General features: G+C 46.5%; 1 protein-coding gene across 4 annotated transcripts in view; it reads right to left on the bottom strand.

The window, feature by feature from the left end:
- The window catches only part of MYO1C (myosin IC), a 54,635-nt gene extending 36,996 nt beyond the window's left edge, over positions 1 to 17,639 (bottom strand). The window contains exon 1 of one of the 4 annotated variants that reach the window (XM_027889983.1): positions 17,447 to 17,639. In XM_027889983.1, coding sequence (XP_027745784.1) covers positions 17,447 to 17,521 — 75 coding nt within the window. In that variant the 5' untranslated portion in view covers positions 17,522 to 17,639. Of the gene's footprint in view, positions 1 to 7,338; positions 7,511 to 14,734; positions 15,064 to 15,493; positions 15,602 to 17,446 lie in introns of those variants that run through there. The other 3 variants (XM_027889982.1, XM_027889984.1, XM_027889988.1) reach the window with 3 other exon arrangements.
- Positions 17,640 to 18,739: the final 1,100 nt, after the last annotated feature.

The following is an 18,739-nucleotide window of genomic DNA, read 5'->3' as shown; positions in this document are numbered from 1 at the left end:
TGAGTGATGCCCCAAAAACTAACAAATCCTACTCCCCCCACTCCTGTTACTGTGATAGCCAAATCCCCAGTATGGAGAGTTTATAGCAGGATGAAGATGTACATGTCAATACAATTTCTATGATAACAGTATCATCTGTACCCAAAATTCAGGGAAATGGTGCTATGAGCGATTTTTTTTGTATTGGTACTATTGCATCTGTCATAGGTCATTCCATGGAACATCTACAGGTTCCTCAAGAAACAGCAATCTGCAAGTATTCCTGCAACATTCCATCCTGATGCCAGGAGCTGGTGATACCTGGGAGTAACAAGTTCTTATTTTCCTTCTGGGTGTGACCCCCTTTTAATGCAAACGTAGCAGTGCTGAAAGCAAACTAGGAGTTACTAAGTAAAGTTCTGTGAGTCCAGAAAAAGAGGCACATTCAATGCTTTAGACATTCAAACAAGTGGAGCAGTTTTTAATTTGATGATTTATAAGTGAAGAGTTTACAGGCACGATTTGTACTTCCACCACTTTTTTTTCTTTTTGACTCTGTCCCAAACTGACTTTACTGGCCCAAGGCCCAAGGCAGGCAGTTATTTTGGGACAGTAAAAAGTTATAAATAAGTTCTAATAAAACTATTAGGGGCACACACGATACTGAACTTCTTTCAAACCCTTCTTTGTAAGGGAACAAAGAGCATTTCACATTTATCGCGATGGCAAGAGCCCCCTACGAAAAGTTTAAGGGGAGAGTTTCAACAACAGTCTGGAGTAAAACTGGATCACGAACCCAAAATAAAAATATTCAGTGATCTACAGAAATCCCAGATTATGCCAAAAAGAAAGGGGCTGAGGAGTTTCCAAAAGCAGAGCAGAGGGAAGCAGGCAGGCAGCGCAGCCCGGCCCTGGCAGCGTGTCAGGCTCCAGGGCTGGCGACCGCCTGGAGCACGTGGGCAGATGATATTGCAGCTGATGTCTGAGCTGCTTCCCTTTCCCCTGCCTGTCCTGCTGCTGCTGCTGCTGAAAAGGAGGGGAAAAGCCACCAGATGAAGGGTATTGTGTGAGGTAATCTCCTCCTGACCGCTCTGACAGCGCCCCAAAGAGCCCACAGCGAACAGTCTTCAACGCTTCTGTGAATCGCAGACATTTCTACCCTAAAATAAATATATCATCACTTCACAGTACACAGGGAATGGTGAGTTGCCACCATGTTGGCAAAAGTATTCCAGGCTGCCAGCATTTCAGAAGGATATCCCACATCCACCTGCATCAGCTGGCGCTCATCAAACAATCCCAAATATTGTTTTCCAACAGTTTAAAAGATTATATTCCTATTGAATAAAAACTACATTAAATCAATTTTTCTTTTTTTAAGTACAAGAAGTAGTAATCACATTGATGTTAAAAAATAAAACTGTTGGCTTGAAGCTCAGTACCCTTTGGACTGTAAGGAATAGCTCCTGTCCAAGGCAGAGTTTCAGCCCCCTGCTCTCTCAGGAGAACTTCCTTGTCCTGCTCATCGCATTTTTAAGACTTTCTGCATTATCAGCAAAATCAACTTAATCAGAAACAAAGACACTGCAGAATAATCAAGGAGTCCATCCCTTTGTGGTTCTCAGGAACGTATGTTCCACATCTGGATAAACATGGGCTATCCAGAGAATGGAAACATTCCTTCCCCAGCTGTAGTTAGGCCCAAATCCTTTTTTTTTCCTCTGTCTGATTTACTCATAGTCCTGCACTGGGTGGTTCAAAACTGCACAAACCCTGCTGAGGCACACAAGAGGTGGTGTCAGGCCCAGGAATCTTCCTCCTGGCCCTTTACATCTACTATTTAAGCAAAAACTTCTGGGCTGTGATCTCCACCTCAAACGAGAGATCCTGGAGGAACTGACAGTGGTGACGTTAACAGAAACACCAACTGTCCCCCAGCATCCTGTTCTCCGTCAGAAGATGAGGACTGGCACCATCAAGAGTCAGAGACAGGAAAGCATCCACTTGTGCTGATGCAGATAAGGAGCACACTCTCAAAAAAGTAAAAGGTATTGAGTAGGTGGGAGTCCTTTCCACGTAAAGGAACATCCTGCTAGAAACGCACAGATTTGGAGATCTGACGGAAGTTCTTTAGATCTTCTCTTCTGATGGTGTGTGAGGAGCCAGGACCACAACAGGAACGGTCAGAAGGTTCATCCCACTGGGAAGGAAACACCTTTTTTCCTCTGATTTGACAGGTATAGTTTCTGTAGGTCCCCTTGGGGGGAGCAGGTGCTGCAGGACCACAACAAAATCCGAGCCCTAACCTTAAAGAAGTGTCCAAGAGTCTCAAGAACAGGCACTTCACATACAGAAGTCAACACATGGTATCAAACCCTCTAATGTAAGAAATACATACAAACCACAGGTTCCTTGGCTTAAAAACCTCCTGTTCCAACAACTCCTATTGCCAGGGCAGCATCGTTTGCTGTTACAGCAACAACAAGAGCCCAGCCTTTATCACTCCACAACAATGAGAGGAGGCTGCAAAAAGCTGAGAGCTCGTACACTGTGCAGGGCAAGCCCCAGATTATCCCTGTCTTGCTGAGGGCAGTGTTGGGAGTTGCACCCGTGACAAGAAAACAGGTTAAGCTCTTTTATATCACCTAAAGAAAAGCAGCAGAACTGGAGGGTTTGTTTCAGGAGCTGCTGTTTGTGCGGCTGAAGGAGAAGAACAGACACGCAGGGAGGTTCATCGCTGTAAATTATTGATCCGCTGCTTTCTAGACACTGAAACTGGTAATTAAACAAATGGTAAAAAGATCCCTCATCAATTATAGAGGTGTCACTTTAAATTACACTTGCTCCAGGATGAATAAAACACAGTGGTTAAATGCTTTGGGTACTTCATGAGGCTTCTTGTTCAAAACTCTCACTGTAACAGCACTGACTCTAATTCTCTTACATTGCTGCTCTGGAGTTCTGCGCACGTATTAAGCTCGATAAAGGGAAATTAGAGCTTCTGTTTCACCAATCTTTTCTCACACAATGTCCAAAAAGCACAGTCTCATGGTCAGGAGAGAGCTTTTGGAGCTGAGAACAGTGCTCTTTTCTGCTCAACATGCTTAGTTATAGGGCTGTAAGTCAAGGCCCTGTGATAACAGCCCTCACCCAAAAATCAGCCAAAAAAAAGGTTTGTCTGCTAACAGCCAGTTGTGAAATCTGGGAAGTGCTGGGCAGACATTTGACACTGGTCTTATGGTTTTTAGAAACTATAGACATGAACACACCCTCCACAACCTAAAATAACACTGGTAAGCTGCTTCTGAAGCAGTATGATGATGACATCAAAGATACCCTTTTAAGCAGAAATCAAGTCACAACCATAATGAGCACTCAAATTTGATTTCTGATAAATTTTTATAACAGGGTGCACGCCTTGCTGCCATCAAGCTTAAAGTTATCTCAATTTCACATATTTAATATTTTATGTAAATGTAAAAAGGTACTTGCCCTAATTCTAACTCTGAAACAAAACCAGCAATCAAAGAAGAGCTTGGCAATCTTGCAGTTGCTAGCACAGGTGCTCCCTAGAACCATTTTTATGTCTCTGAAATAGGTTTCACTCTGGGAAAGCATTTCTTGAAGGCTGAGTTCATCTACTGATGGAGATAGGTCAGGGAGTATGAATATTCCAAGAGCAGGGCTGCACATGCAGCAGAAGCAGGCAGCTTAAAACACATGCTGAACAACCCTAACAGGTGGACACAGTTGGCATCCGTCAGGGAGCAGAGGCAGCAGTGAAGCAACAATGCTGGGAGGCAACATCAGGGAAACAGCAGCTGCTGGTGCAGCCAGAACAATCCTAGAAGTCAAAGAACTCCGTGCTTGCCATGGCGAAGTGGGGAAGAAGTGAAAGTGGGAATCCACTGGTGGAAAGAGAGGCCAAGGTGATGAACCATAGGAATATGCTGTGGAAGCTGGAGATGGGTGCATCATCAGCTGATGGAAATGCTCCAAGTGGGAGAGGAAGGCTGGACTGCAGGATTTTTGTGAAGGAAGGAACACCAGTGCTTAGGAGGGGGACAAGAGAATCAAAGGCTGAGCTGACTCTTCCTACCGCTCCCCAAATAATGAGGCTGAAGCACAAGGAGAGCAAGCTCTGCTGTGGGCCCGGTGCCAACTGCTTTATGAATTCTTCCTCGCCTGTTCTGAGGAGAGTTACACAAGGTAAGGCTTTATTCATAAGTGCCTGATGGATCCTGTGTGTGCAACAGCTCCTACCAGCAGAGCAGTGTTTGTGGGAAATGGTAGGAAGAGTGTCTAAGAGAGATAAAGCCTTTGAGTTGCAGATGAAGCTGCCAGCCCTCATTTCCAGCTTGTCAGAGCAAGTCCTCCTTGAAGTCAGCAGGCTGGAATGAAGAGAATCTGGCATTTGTGCATGGATGTATGGCTCAGCCAGCCAGGGTGGAGCGGCTGGCTTTAATCACACTTTCCACAAAGGAGGGGGGAGTGGGAGTGGCAAAGTACAGTGACTGATGGTCGTTATCTGCTATACATCCACGAATTCCTCTTCTTTGACTTTGTATTTCAAGCCTGACCTCCTTTCCTACTTCCACTAGCCCCAAGAGGAGGAGGGGGGGAAGGGACATACAGAACTGGAATTTGAGGGTCCTTCACATTCTCAGGATTCCTGGTGTGTGTGACAGGCAGCAAACACTTGTCTGGTGATCTGACCAATTCCACATTCCTGCAAATTCCTGCAACAGCTGATGGGCCACAGGAGTAGGTAGGTACATGCAGGTAGCTGCAAGGCTGAACCCCACAATTCCAAAATTCACTTATCCAAGTGCTAACCCATTACTATCCCTGCTGCTCCAGCTCACCTGCTGGGTGACAGCTGGTTGTGAAGCCTCTTTACCCAGAGTGCTGGTATGGTATCAAAAGGGAGTAAAGCTCCAAAACAGTTTAATCCACTACAGCACTAGCGACAATAAAGAATTCCAGTTCAAACCACTTCTGGTTGCCTTTCACCCTCACAACGAGGCTGCAGTTCACTAAATCACATGGAGCTTCAATCCCATCTAGAAATAGCCTCTTCAAGTCTCTATTGCAAGATGGCATTCCTAAATTTTGTTTACTTGGGTGCCACTACTTGGTGGTGACAGCAACAGCAGCTACAAATTGCAGGAACCTGCACGTCTGCCCAGAGTGGGCTCACAGCCCAGATCCAACCTCTCGCACGGAAGGTTTTGGCAGCAAACCTCGTCCCTTCTCCTTCACCCTTCCTGCCTGTGTCGGTCACGTCATGCTCAGATACCACAGCACAGTAACCTTGTCCTGCTGCCACACACACACACACCTTGTCAGAGTCCCACAGGGCCCACGAGCCCTTTGAACCTTTACAGCTGGTGAAGAGCAGTGCAAAAGCGGGGCATCCCAAAATCCTCCCTCCCTCCAGCCCCCCAGTGCTCTGGCTCTCCCAACCTCCTTCCACAGCTGGCAATGCTCTGGGAAGGGGCAGGGCTGTATCCGCTCCAGAGAGAGCAGAACAATGACATCAGTGCCCAACTGGACACCCCTGCCTTGGGTTTTTCTCCCCACTATGGACCCTGGACACTCTGTGTGCAAAAGGCAGAACAGACTCCAGCTCCTCCTGGCTCAGTGTCCAGGTGTGTGTACCCTGGCAGGATTTATCAGTGCCCCTCTCTGTTCCTGACCTGATCCCACATTAATGGGCACAGCAGTGCAGGCACTGCTTAGGAGCTCTAACTGTAGGATTAACTACAGGAGCCTGTCAGTCCCCAGTACAAGCAGTGGGGTGGAGACCGTGTATTCTGTTTGTAAATCTTAATAAAGCCAACATTTAGAAAACAACTAATTACCATTTATGTTCCAAATAGCTGGCTTAGCTCCACATCCACATGCTGGGAGGTTTCAGTGCCAATCAGCCCACACATTTGAGCACAAAAGTCCCCCAGTATGACCGCAGAACCTTCTAGCAAACTCAAACTTCTCACTGACTTCAAGGATCAAAGCATGGTAGCGTAAGAAGAGAAGAGTTACACAAACCATCATTCCCACATCATCACATTACAGACACTTGTCCAAGGTGAAAAGAGCACAGCAAGTGTCCTCTGAGGTGCCAGAGTGCAGTCCCAGGCTGCTGTCAGTTGACCCAGACAGCTGATATTGCTGGGATACAGCTCATCCTCTGTCCCAGCTGTGCTTGTCCTGGCCCTCTCCCTCCTCTGGACTTGGACTAAGATCCTTTCAAGCTCTGTGACAAGACAGCTCAAGAACTAAACAAACAGCAAACACTTTTTTTCTTCATCACTGTTCTCCCAACATTGTTTCCATTCACTCCCCAAAGAGTCAGATGGATACTATTTCAGGTACAGGGCAGGGAGTGGAGAACTAGTGAAGCCAGTTGAAATTGGTTTAGTGGAAGGTGCCCCTGCCCATGACAGGGTAGCTGGAAAGAGATGATCTTCAAGGTCCCTTCCAACTCAAACCATTCCATGATTCTAAACAGAACTTCATGCCAGTATAAGCTTATTTTATACACTGGGGGAATACATCCTCCTGGCAGACACAAAAAGAAAGGGCTTTTCATGCAAACACTGAAAACCTTGAGGAGCGATGATCATCCAAGTATCACCCCCAGCAGCCTCAGGGACGAGCCCAGGAATGCCACCAGAGGCTACAGCCTGTCAGCTGCAGAGTTCCTCGAGCAGGGAAGCAGCACTATAAATGACCTATCCTGACACGTGTGGGGATCCGTGTCACACCCGATCTGCCCGCACAAACACGCCGAGCTAAGACACTGCTCTGCTGTTCAACAAGGCTGCAAACAACTGACGCTTTCTGGCAGGTGCCTTACAAAGGAGGGCCCTGATGCTGCTGGACTCTGATTGCAAGCACACAGGAGGGGGGCAGTTCACTTCACACACTTATCACTGTGCCATTTATTGACCCAAATGAACCTTCCCACTCCCTATCAATCCACAAATCTCAATCCAGCCCTCACTGAACACTGATTGATTTTCTACTCTAACGAGCACTGTGTCACATTTGTGTTAACCACCCATCAGTTCAGATAAGTGGTTTGCAATTAAGATAATTTGTTTGAGGCCAGAAAGTGTGGCCTGAAAAGCACTTTGGAGAGTTCAGCACACAGATTAACCAGAGAAGTTCACTGCTGAAACAGGCAGCAAGGTACCAGCTGGCAGCTACTTTAAGACCTATACACCAGAATTTACCTTTCCAGTCTATCCAAAATAAAAAGCAAGATTTGTCCCAACTGCATTTTTCCTTGGAAGGTAATAGCTTGCTTGTACAGTGCTTGGAAAAGATTTCTTCCCAGAGGAGTACACTCACCCTGCTGCAACACCGATCTTCTTCCCCTCGGGATTTCCACTCAGGTGGCACCACAATCCTTTCACAGGTGCTTCTTATTCTGATGGCAGACAAGGAGCATTCCGGCAAAAATGCCTTCAGCAACCAACAGCCAACTTGACTGAAGCCTCCAGAAAAAAGTAAACAGTTACATGAGCGCGGCTTTGGAGTTCCATGGACGTGAGCCTGGACATAGTTCACATTCCCATCCTACACAGAGCCACGGAACCACTCGGCGGAATTTTCCTCCCAGTGCAAGCTGGGCTAGGAAAGCGGTTTGGATGCCAGCAGCTGCCAGTTCTGAACACACTCAGGCTCACCGTTGGAACTCCCCTGTCCCCACCTAGATCCGGAAACTGCAGAGCAGAAAGGAGACACTTGGCAACCAGTCAGGTTTCAGTTTGAAGAGTGAGATCAAACACCCTCCTTCACGCTGCAAGTTTTTTTTTTTTTTTTTGCATACAGAACACCACATCTCTTGCAACACTTCCTCTCTTCCTCTTCACATGGAGCCTCAGGACTGCTCTGCCAGGGCAGCAGGGAAGCCCTGGCTCCCAACACTCAATACCTGCCAGGCCCCCAGCACCAGCCACCCCCTGCTCTGTCTACAGCAATCTCCAGCAAGTGCAGCTCACCTTGGACTCTTTTTTCTTTCTGCTCTCCTTTCCTTTATGCTTCTTCCTTGTATCGAGACACAAATACCTCTAATCAGATTAGTTTATACTTGAGTCAAGTAACATCTGAAAGCTTTACCCAAATATAAATATATATAGCCCATAACCATCAGCCCATGTATTCTTTAAGTTCATCAGGCAAAAAAAAAAAAAAAAAAGATATTGTACTTCTTCATTATGTCAGCACATGTTTTTCTTAAGTGTTCTAAGGGAGTTTAACATGCCTGGTTTAGAAATACCTCATGAATGTGCATAAATTATCCCTTCTATTATCCCAAATTGCTCCCAGCTTTCTCCAATCCCTGCATTAGCAGTCATGAGAGTGTTGTTTCTTCTCTGGATTGAGGAGACACATTTAGGTGATCTCAAAGGCCAGTATTTTAAGGTGGTCAGCATTTAACTAGAGCATTTAACAAGAAGCACCACGGCCCATCTGCATTTACAGAGATGCTTTCTGCTGGAAACCAAAATTGTAAGTGCTGAAACTCGGCACCAACTGAGAAATGAGAGCCAAGATAATGAGCATTTTCCCCTAAGTTTCATAAGGCCAAGCTTTAATTTTCTTTAGCAAAATAATCTGAAGATCCACTACTTCGGGAGGATGCAGAGACCAAATGGAAAACCAAATAAGATCAATCAGATCTATGATGATACAGGCTTATTTTTGACTGACAACCTTTTCTGCCTCCCACACATTTATCTCCCTCAAACTTTCCCAGCCTCTGCTTTCCTTGCTGACCTCTCACATCATTTTAGCCTCCTACTCCTTTTTGGTTTCTGCTTTTCTTAGTGATCTCCCACTCCTTCTCAGCCTCCATTTTTCCTTCTGGCCTCCCACAGGTCTTCAGCCTCTGGTTTTATCTCAGACTCCCACCCAGCCAGCACATGACATTGAAACTCCTTAAGGTTATCAAGTTGTAAATTCCTTTTTCCAAACAACAGAGTCTCACCTTGATATGCATGTTCATACTCTGACTACTTCTACAGCCCAGCTGACCAGAAACACTCCAGCCTCAATCCTGACATCTTGCAGTCACAACAGCACAGTTTTATGCCCAAGGAAACACTCTGGCTCTCTCAGTAACCCCAATCCTGCCAGGAATCTCACAGCTCTGTACAGTTAATTGTGTCAATGGAGGCACAAAAGTGAAACCAGAGAAATTCTGAGATGGTAAAAATCAGAGTTTCCCATAGATGCTCTGACCTTTCCCAATGGCTCCATCAGCTGCTGTTCCCAGTTCCTATCCACCAGCTTTCTGGACAGAAAATTGGCATTATTTTATTTTATTAATATCAAATATTTAACTGAAGTTAAATATCATCTGCATTCCCACAGAGTGCTATGGTTGGGCACACAAAAAAACACACTCTGTACTTCTCTGCAGAACTTGCTTTTGATCCTCTCCCCCAACCATAAGAGCAAACAAATCCATGCATTGAGAAATGTGATGGGTGCTTCTTTTGGTTATTTTTGGAAAGATAAAACAGATATAAAAGCGGTTCTTCATTATCCATTACTATGCTTTTCCAGGAATCATGTTGCTCTGAATCTTCTCTTTCAAGTTGCAATATTTTTTTAGTTTCATGGTACTTACTAGTTCTGAAGGGAGAAGAAAGAGAACTGACCACAAAATTCATAAATGCATAAATTCAAAGAGAAGATCTGAAATGGCTTCAAAAATTATATTTTAAAAGTCCAAACCCTCTTTCCTGTCCCTCCACATGGAGTGTCAGACATGCTGAGCTGCCCCCACTTCACTCCCACATGAACAAAGTGATGGAAAAACGTGACACACTGCACTGGGTGCACTTGGCACGGTTTGTGCAGCCACCAAAACCAACCAGGGACACAAACACTGCTGTTACAATCTTAACTGGTGTAATGGGTGGGTAGGAAAGCTGTCTGGAACACCTGTGAGAAAACCCTGTGCTAACAGAGAACAGCAGATAATCAGTCAGGAAGAGGCAGGGAACTGCTCAGGACTGAACTTCAGTGCTCACTCAAAACGAGGCAAAAGAAACATCTGTTTTGCTGTCCAAGTCCCAGTTCTCTCAAGACAGAGAATTCCTGGCTTCCTGGTGCAAAGGTGTGGTTTTTTTCCCTCCCAAGAGGCAATTTCAGCCAGACTCCAAAAGTTCTAAGAGTGTAAGACAACCTGTTATTTAAAAAAACAAGATGTGTGGACAGAGAACAAGGCGTCCTGGTCTCTAATTTGAAAGGTTCAATAAAACTCTAGAAAACCCCAACAATAATTTCGTGCAATAATCTTCCCACTCTCCAAACTGAACCACTGGACACCTCAGCCTTTGCTGCAGATCAAAACCTGAACTGCAGAGACATTAATTGTAAAGCAACACTGTGTAGCATTGCAAACATGTATCAGGTTTTGGTGTTTTTTTAAAAAAATGTTGATTATAGTGTGCTGCCTTGTAAAGCACAGAACTGCATTTAGTTATTAAAGTTAGCAAACAAGTCTGGCTGTTGAAAGTCATTTCCCTGAGTAAACAATGAGTCAGTGTGGGCTGTATAATGTACAAGTTATTAGTTACTGTTAGTGAGTTTAAAAAACCCAGCTCGCAACACTATACAAAGATCTGCTTCAGAACGGAAAATAGCTTTCCTCCTACTTCTATAGTTCCAGTTATATTGTTTCAGTGGAATTCAATTTTCTAAAAGGCTACACAGATCACTATCTCTTCATTATATAATTGGACATTGACTTAACTGGACCCTTCAGCCATGAACAATATGCACAGTGAGAGAGCTGAGTTTACTCTCTTCTCTCAGTTTGTCACTACAGCTCTGAAGTAAAAGTGACTCTTTCCTGGACAGGAATATCCCATTCAGACCAGGCAGCAGGTGGCAATGAAAACAGACATAAAGACAAGCATGAAATATTGAGTATATGGTAATGAAGAAAAAGGCACTTCTAAGCTCCCCAAAATCCTCTGACAACACTGTTCTCTTGAATTACAGCTCCCTCCATAATCCTTCTCTTCATTAGTAAAATGGCCAAATACACCTGGTGATTGTCAGCTGGCATAAGGCACCAGGGATCACTCTGCCTAATGAAACAGCCTCAGCTGCTGAGGAACAAAGGCTTCCCTGTAGCCTTAAACCCACTGCAAAGGCTGCTCTGCAGCCTCCAGTGTGCACTGTCTGACATCAGGAGCACATCTCTGTGCTGAAGTCTCTGCTCAGAGATATGAACACTACAAGGAAGCAGAGAGTCAAATAACAGAATCACAGAATATCCTGAGCTGGAAGGGATCCACGAGGATCATCAAAGTCAAACTCCTGGCTCTGCCCAACAGTCCCACCATGTGCCTGAGAGTGCTGTCCAAACACTCCCTGAGCTCTTTGCTTTGGGGCTGTGACCACTTCCCTGGGGAGCCCGTTCCAGTGCCTGACCACCCTCCTGGGGAAGAACCTTGTCCTGATATCCAACCCCAACCTCCTCTGACTCAGCTTCCTGGGGTCCTGTCACTGATCACCTGAGAGAAGAGGTCACTGGCTGCTCCTCCACTTCCCCTCTTGAGGAAGCTGCTGACTGTGGTGAGGTCTCCTCTCAGCCTCCTCTTCTCCAGGCTGAACAAACCAAGTGACCTCAGCCACTCCTTATGACTTCCCCTCTAGGCCCTTCATCATCTCTGTAGCAAACTTTGTGGTAAACTTTTACTAGAAAAACGCCTCCAAAAGAAATCTCCAAAATTAAATTTAAAGGCACAGCCTTTTAAAGCAGCTACAGCTTCTATGGCCCAGTCTGCATCCAACCAGCGGGCTGAGTGCCATCACAACTGTGTTAGGGAGGACTTTTTATAGTCATTCATGGACTATCCACTTCCTGGCAAATATCACAACACATTTTGACGAGACATTCTTTGCCACCAGCACTGACACTGCCCATTCAGTAACAAAACCTCCCAGTGATTGCTGTACCTTCCAGCTCCAGGACCTCAGTGCCCGGAAGGCAAACACCGCAGCACTCCCAAGGTACTGCCAAGTGCTAAATTCTACCTTCATTTATTATCAGCTGCTGAACTGAATTACAGGAAGGGCGGGGGCCAAGCTGGACTAAGGTCAATATACTGGTTAAAGGGCCGTGAGTGTCCCAGGGAAGCACAGCTTAGCTGGACATTCACACGTGACCAAGTGCTTTGCCACTGCCAGGGAGAGCTATCCATGCACGCGTGGATGTCACAGGAGTTCTGAATACCAACCTTTATCACCTTCCAGGACAGGAACTGAATACAGGACAGGCTACACCACAGATATATAGTAACAGAGAAGGTATCGGCCCTGCTGCTCCTTGCAGTATTTAAATGTTTAAATATTTAAATAAAGTAGGGCAGGGCTTCAAGGAACACCAAACCTTCCTCCCCCACACAACATGACTCAGTTACAACAAATTACTCGGTATTTGTCCACTCCGAACCCTTCTGCCATAACAAGCTTTGTTAGCCTTTCACGTTTATTTATGTTGCTTGCTTTATTAATGCTTTCTGGGAAGAGCTGGCCACCCACCCCACTAATGCATCAACAAGGAATATGCAGAGGACGGCACAAAATACACAGCGGGACGTTTTCCAGCAGAGAGATCTTTGAGTCCAGGCACAGCAGGCACAGCACCAGCGGCTCCCTCCAGGCAGAGAAGGAGCTGTGCTCCAATCTCAGAGAAACACAACCCATGCAAACCTCACCCACTGGAGATGATAGGAGGTTAGATGTATGGTTTCTGTTGAAGCCAGGGATAGCAATCCCAGGCAAGGCCAACCACATCACTCAGGGGCTGGTTCCACAGCAGTCAGGCACTGTGTAGCACAGGAAGGGCCCTGACAAAAGACAAACACATGCCACAACTGCCAGCACAAAGCACTGCTGCTTCCAACAGGCCAGTCCCCACCTGATCCCAGCCTTTCCTTCCTCTGTGCAGATGCTGGTGTGCTCACACGGGGAGCTGGGCTGGGAAACTGCTCCAGACAAATCACCTGTTTGTTTTGCCTGCTCAGCTTTGATTGGGATCAGTTCTGAAAAGTGAACCACACTGGAGTGGCGCTGATACAGGTAAGGCAAAGCACAATACAGATGGTTTTCCCCACAGGAACGTTTTAGAAACACACAAATGAGCCTTTATAAAGGGATATTGAGCCTGTATGAAAGGACAAATGATTTAGTTACGTTTGCATGGCTTGCAAAGGACAGTAGGACACACCAGCCTCAGGAAAATCTGCTGCACTTCAAGTTCCCTCTCACAGCAGTAACACATCAGATTTTCCCAAATATAAATTCATCCTACAGAAAGTACTGGTTATCTGACAGCACCCTGTGAACAGCCCTCACTCACTACTCTCCAAACTGGGAGGCAAAGTGCTCTAGCCCAGTGATTGTCCTTAATTTACACGCTGGAACTACTCCAGCCTGCCAGGTAAGAGCACTGGGCTAAAACACAGGAGCAATAGTTTAAACTCTGCTCTGGGACTGCAGCAGCTGCTGCACTTGGTGACAGCTCCTGCATTTGGTGTAGCCTGTCCCTTTTGACAGGGGCAGAGGAATTTGTCCAGTTCCTAGAAAGCACGTGGTTCCCAACAAAGTAATAAGCAACATGACACTACAAACAATAAAAAAAAATCCCAAATATCTGAACAAGACTAAGACTATCTTACCTTTGCATAAAGTTTGAGCTTTTTCATAAGAAGACACACCATATGTAATGTTATAAAGCATTCTTAGCCCCCAGTTCTTTACTGACCTTTCTCCAGTGGGCTTAGATCAAATAAAAAAAAATAAATTAAAAAAAAAGTTTTCTACCTAGTTATTTGTCAGGATCTATTAAAGTTCTCTCATAATTACTATAAATCCTGTACCATCAATCACAAGTTTCTTCGCTATTAATTATGCAAAGGAGAACAGAAATTACACCCTGTGGATCCTGAGTCACACGGGATCTCTCACTCTCTTAGTGTATTATGATTCACATCTTTTTTTTCCTTAAAAAAAAAAAAAATCCTTTACACCATGATAAATTAGGAGAGCATGTGCACAGTCTAGCACTCCATTGGTCCCTGCCAGGCAGAAAACAAGATTCATATTTACACAACCCCTCCCTAAAACACATTATATCCACTATCAAAACTGAAACTCTCTCAAGTGTCATGCCAGTGGTTGCCATATCAGGGCCTACTGTAAAAACTAAAAACTCATCACTTCCATAAGCCTTAGGCAGTTTTCAAAAGGTGCTGACAACTGGTAGTTTTCTATTGCCCCAAAAGGAGATGAAAGAAAAATGCCTTTCTTCCTAAGTACTCTAAGATGTGGTTCTGTTTTCATGGATTGTCCCACCAACCCAGGATATGTTCTCATTTGTCACTTTCTAAAACTAAGCAGCTGCCATCTACAAGTAGTTCCAGTGAAGCCTTGTGCCTCCAGCAACTTTTAGAAATGATTAAACACCAGAATAATCTCTGTATTGTATCTCAGAATCACTTTTCCTCTGTAATGCTCCCAACTACAAGAACATAGCTCAAGCCAGCTTACTTGGAAAATTCAAGTTACTAGAACGAGTTGCTCATTCAGGCAGAGTCAGCTTCCTTCCAAGAATCACTGTCGCCTAAAGCAATTAACTCCAGCTCTATCAGAACTGGGAAAAACTGGCATAGAAAGCAGCACAAGAGATGGGGACCCCCGAGTCTCAGTGGATTCAGACCTGTGGTCTAAGCTGAAGAAGTACGGAGTTTGACATCACCTCCATCTGTAAAACGGGGCTAAACACAGCGAGCTCTCCTCACCAAGTGCTCTCAGGCACCTGTGCAAGCACCGGCCGAGAAGGAAGAATCCTACCAACGTCAGTGCCAGTGCCATGCCCGGCAGGGCGGGCCGGCAGCGCGCACACAACCGTAACTCAACTCAGGGATGTTAAAGGAGGCCGGTACAGAGCAGGGCGAGGCAGACACCCCGAACCCCCGGCCGTGCCACGGCCACGTTTCGGCCCGGAGCAGCCGCACGCCCCGCCACGCCCTGCCGGGCTCCGGCCGCGCTCGGGCTCCCCACGCGAGCGCTCCGCCCGTCCCGGGCTGGGCGCTCGGGATGCGCTCGGGGAAGCGTTACCGGAGTCGGCGGCGCCGCGGAACGGGAGGGAGGGAGGGAGCAACCGCCCGGCGCTGCCGGAGCCCGCGCCCTGCCGCCGCCAGGATGCCGGCTGGCTCTCGTGCTCTCGTTTGTTTCTTCCGTGGAAATTTTTAGAGTTTCCGGGAAGGTCGCCGACTCCGGTGGAGGGGGGAAGGGGGTGGGTGGCACGGCCAAACCGCGGCTGTCCGCCCTGCCCTCCCTCTCTCCCTCCCTCCGCACGGCGCTGCCCCCTTGAGCCATGTGGCCGAAGGAAGGGTGGGGGGAAAGGGGCCGGGCGGTGGTCACGGCCGGCGCGGACACCCGCGGAGGGGCCCCCCCTGGCCCCCGCTCACCTTGCGCTGGGCGCCGCGGGACGCGGCTCGGGGCCCTGCGGCGGCTCCGCGAGCGCCTCGGTGCTGACTGCCCGCGGAGCCCGCGCCGCGCCGCTAGTGAGCATGTCCGAGCGCCGGGCATGCGGGCTGGGCCCCCGCTCCGCCCTCACCTGCACGGACACCGCGCTGCCCCGCACCGCCCCGCACCCCGCACCGCCCCGCCGCCGCTCGCTGTCCCCCCGCGCCCCGCTGGAGGGAATTCTGCCCGTCCTCCTCCCCCACCCCCCCACCCCCCGCCCCGCTTTGGTGGTCGGGGGAGGGGAGAGTCGTGAAAAAGCGCGCCTTCGAAAAGTTTGCTCCCGAGTGGTTCCCCCCACCACCACCCTCCGGAGAGAGAGAGCGAACTTCGCCACGTTCAGGGTAACCGTCCCCTCTGATGGTTCATCCGCGTCCACGCAGGTGGGAAATACCGCAGGCAGCCTTCCTCAGGATCCACGGGGAATTCTGCACGTGATCGAACTCCCAACATCCTGAACCACACGGAGCTGAAACAGTAAAGCTCTGCCACTCCTGCAACAGTTGAAAGGGTCTTTAAAGCCTCTGTTAAAGCGCGGGACATCAGAAACTGCCTCTCTCGGGCCATTCCTGCAGCATCGACAGCACTTGGCACCGACAAGGCTGCTGTTCTCAAAGTAGCAAATTGCCGTTTCATGGCATGTTAATGAGCATTTAAAACATTTTAGCAAGGCGAACTGATACCTTTTCTCTCGCTGATGTCTCCCCCAGGACCCTGGCACATGCTGTTTGGGATAAGGTTTAAAGGAACAGTTCCCCCTGGGAAAGACTATTCAGTCCCGCCAGTGTCCTCTACTGTCACTACAAGTAAGTCGGTAACATTTCAGGACCATTTACTGAAAACCAAAGAACACCAGAATTACCACTATCTCCTCTTCCAACAAGGCAGAGAGAGCTCTCAGATTTTTGTGGAATAAAGTGACTCTGCCTGACAACGGTGTAACCACACATAGTAAATGTCTCAGCTAATTTTCAGATCGAGTTTTAGATTAGTCACAAGAAGGACAATGCAAGGAAACGGGAGCAACATGCACAGATGTGCACTTCAGTACAAGATGAATCTACCAGAGCTGTTACAGGGCTTTTAAGCACCTATGGCTGAGAGATATAAATTCACAGTTGCATTTAGGTACTTTATAAACCTTTCAAATAGTTTTTACAGTTTCTTCTCTGAAGACTCTTGTAATTAAAAAACATACAAATCCAGTTAGAAAATATTCTGAAGCAAACCACACAGAAGGGCCATGTGTCCCAAGAAAACGGAAAGTATTTTTAGAAGAGTACTGTGCCTTTGACTGTTCATATCTACCACATCAAACCAGAAATAATCAGCTCATGGATATTCCATCTGCTTACATACAAACCCTGAACCCGAGTCAATAAAAGTCACAAGTTAACAGAATAAGTTCCTTCAGATATTCATAGTACCTGTTAATATGTCCCTCAACTCTGAATTTTCCATGTGTGAACCTTCCTATAACATTCAGGGCATGAACCCAATGACAGCACAAACAGTCAATATTGAGGAGGATCAAAACACTTTTCAAAGCTCTTTCCCTTCCTTTGTACTCTGAAAATGCCTCCAGAATTATGACAGAATTAATACAGCCAGGCCAAACACCAACTGCAAGTCACACCAACTTTGCTACACTACAGTATTTCAACAGGAAATGCACTTTGACAATTTTCTAAACTCACAGTAACTTCACTTGAACATTCATTGCTACTAATTCCATCCTAGGGAGAGAGAACTGTTCACAGCACAGCTACAGGCACTCCAAGGACCAACCAGCCTTGCAAACCCTTGTATTTCTGCACTGGAGTCGCTCAGTTCAGAACCAAGCTGGTTATTGTGTAACTAACACTGCAAGAGGGGAGAACAGAACAATAAAAGCCGGGCTTACAGTCTTGCGCTCTCCATCGCGACCGACCACGCGGATGATTTCTCCTGTAGGAATACGTTCAATCCGCAGCTCCATTTTTCCAAGGCGACTTAGGAAATCTCTCTATTCTTTACGGATAGTTCTGATTTCAGCACACAGCAGCAGCAGCAGAACTCGACTAACTGCAATCTTTGGTTGAGAGCCCTGTTGTGAGAGGAAAAGATGAACCTCTGTATTTATACTAAGTGTTAGGTGTGAGCTAAAACAATTAAGTTCAAGACTGGTTTCCACTGGTTACAATGTGCCAAGACAGTTCCAAGAAGCCTAAATTTATGCTCGTGTTTATTGCTGCCAACTTTGTTAACGTTCCACTTCGCTCCCAGCGGGCTCAGAATCCCCAGTCAAGTCGCTGCGGATGCTGTTTCAGAGGTATTGGCACGAAACAATCACACGGCAGGCTTCAAAAATCTTTACCAAGAGGGTTTATGTAGAAAAAAATTCTTCATCTCCACGAGGCAGGGCAATAGAAAACACTGATTGCTCCCATGGTAACTACAGGAAGTTCTGCAAATTGCTGCAGAACAAGATCTTTATTAAATGAGTCCTCGAGTAGCTAACTAATCATGACAAAGGAAATTAACCTGCACATCACCGCACAAAAATTCCTACTACAAATATGAGAAAAATATTCTGGTGAACACTGGTTTTTAAGTGCAATTACAGAGCTTTACAATGGTCATGCCATCCACTGATGGAGAGGCCAGACCTTTCACTCCCTTCAAAAAAGATGCAGATATCCCACCTGTGATTGGGGTGGGGAAATTAAGTCTAAATTTCAGGTATTTTAAGACTTGCTGATAGGAGACAATTCCTTTTATCTTCCTGGAAGAGCCAATTTTGAATTTTCAACTCTGCTACGAGCCAAATACAAACGGTAATGCTTGTCCAAAAACCTACCTAGTTAATAAGATTAACAACCACTGGCCACTCCAGAGCAGATCCAGGTAACGCCAGTCTGTTCAGCAGCTGAAAAGAAACAGCCTGTCACTGTTCTGTCTTTCATATCTGGAATTATTCTTATCGTCCCTTAGCTGTTACACACAAGATTGTTCCACTCCAACAATTGTTGCCTTGAGCGCTTACTTGCCAATACAGGGTTCTACTGAAAAAGAGATTTTATCACATTTAAAAAAACCTGTTTTAAAAAACTGTCACTTCCCCAAACAAACCCACCATATCCTCAGTAATATGGAGCAATACCCAGCCTGTCCTTTCTCCCCTTCCTATGGAGAGAAATCACAAAGACTGGTCATC

This window comes from Empidonax traillii, unplaced genomic scaffold (genome assembly GCF_003031625.1).
Source record: "Empidonax traillii isolate 1590-97213 ecotype Southwest subspecies unplaced genomic scaffold, ASM303162v1 scaffold276:size1176444, whole genome shotgun sequence".
Classification (NCBI taxonomy): Eukaryota; Metazoa; Chordata; class Aves; order Passeriformes; family Tyrannidae; genus Empidonax; species Empidonax traillii.
Note: the sequence above shows the minus strand (reverse complement) of the source record. Positions and strands in the feature narration are given on the sequence as shown.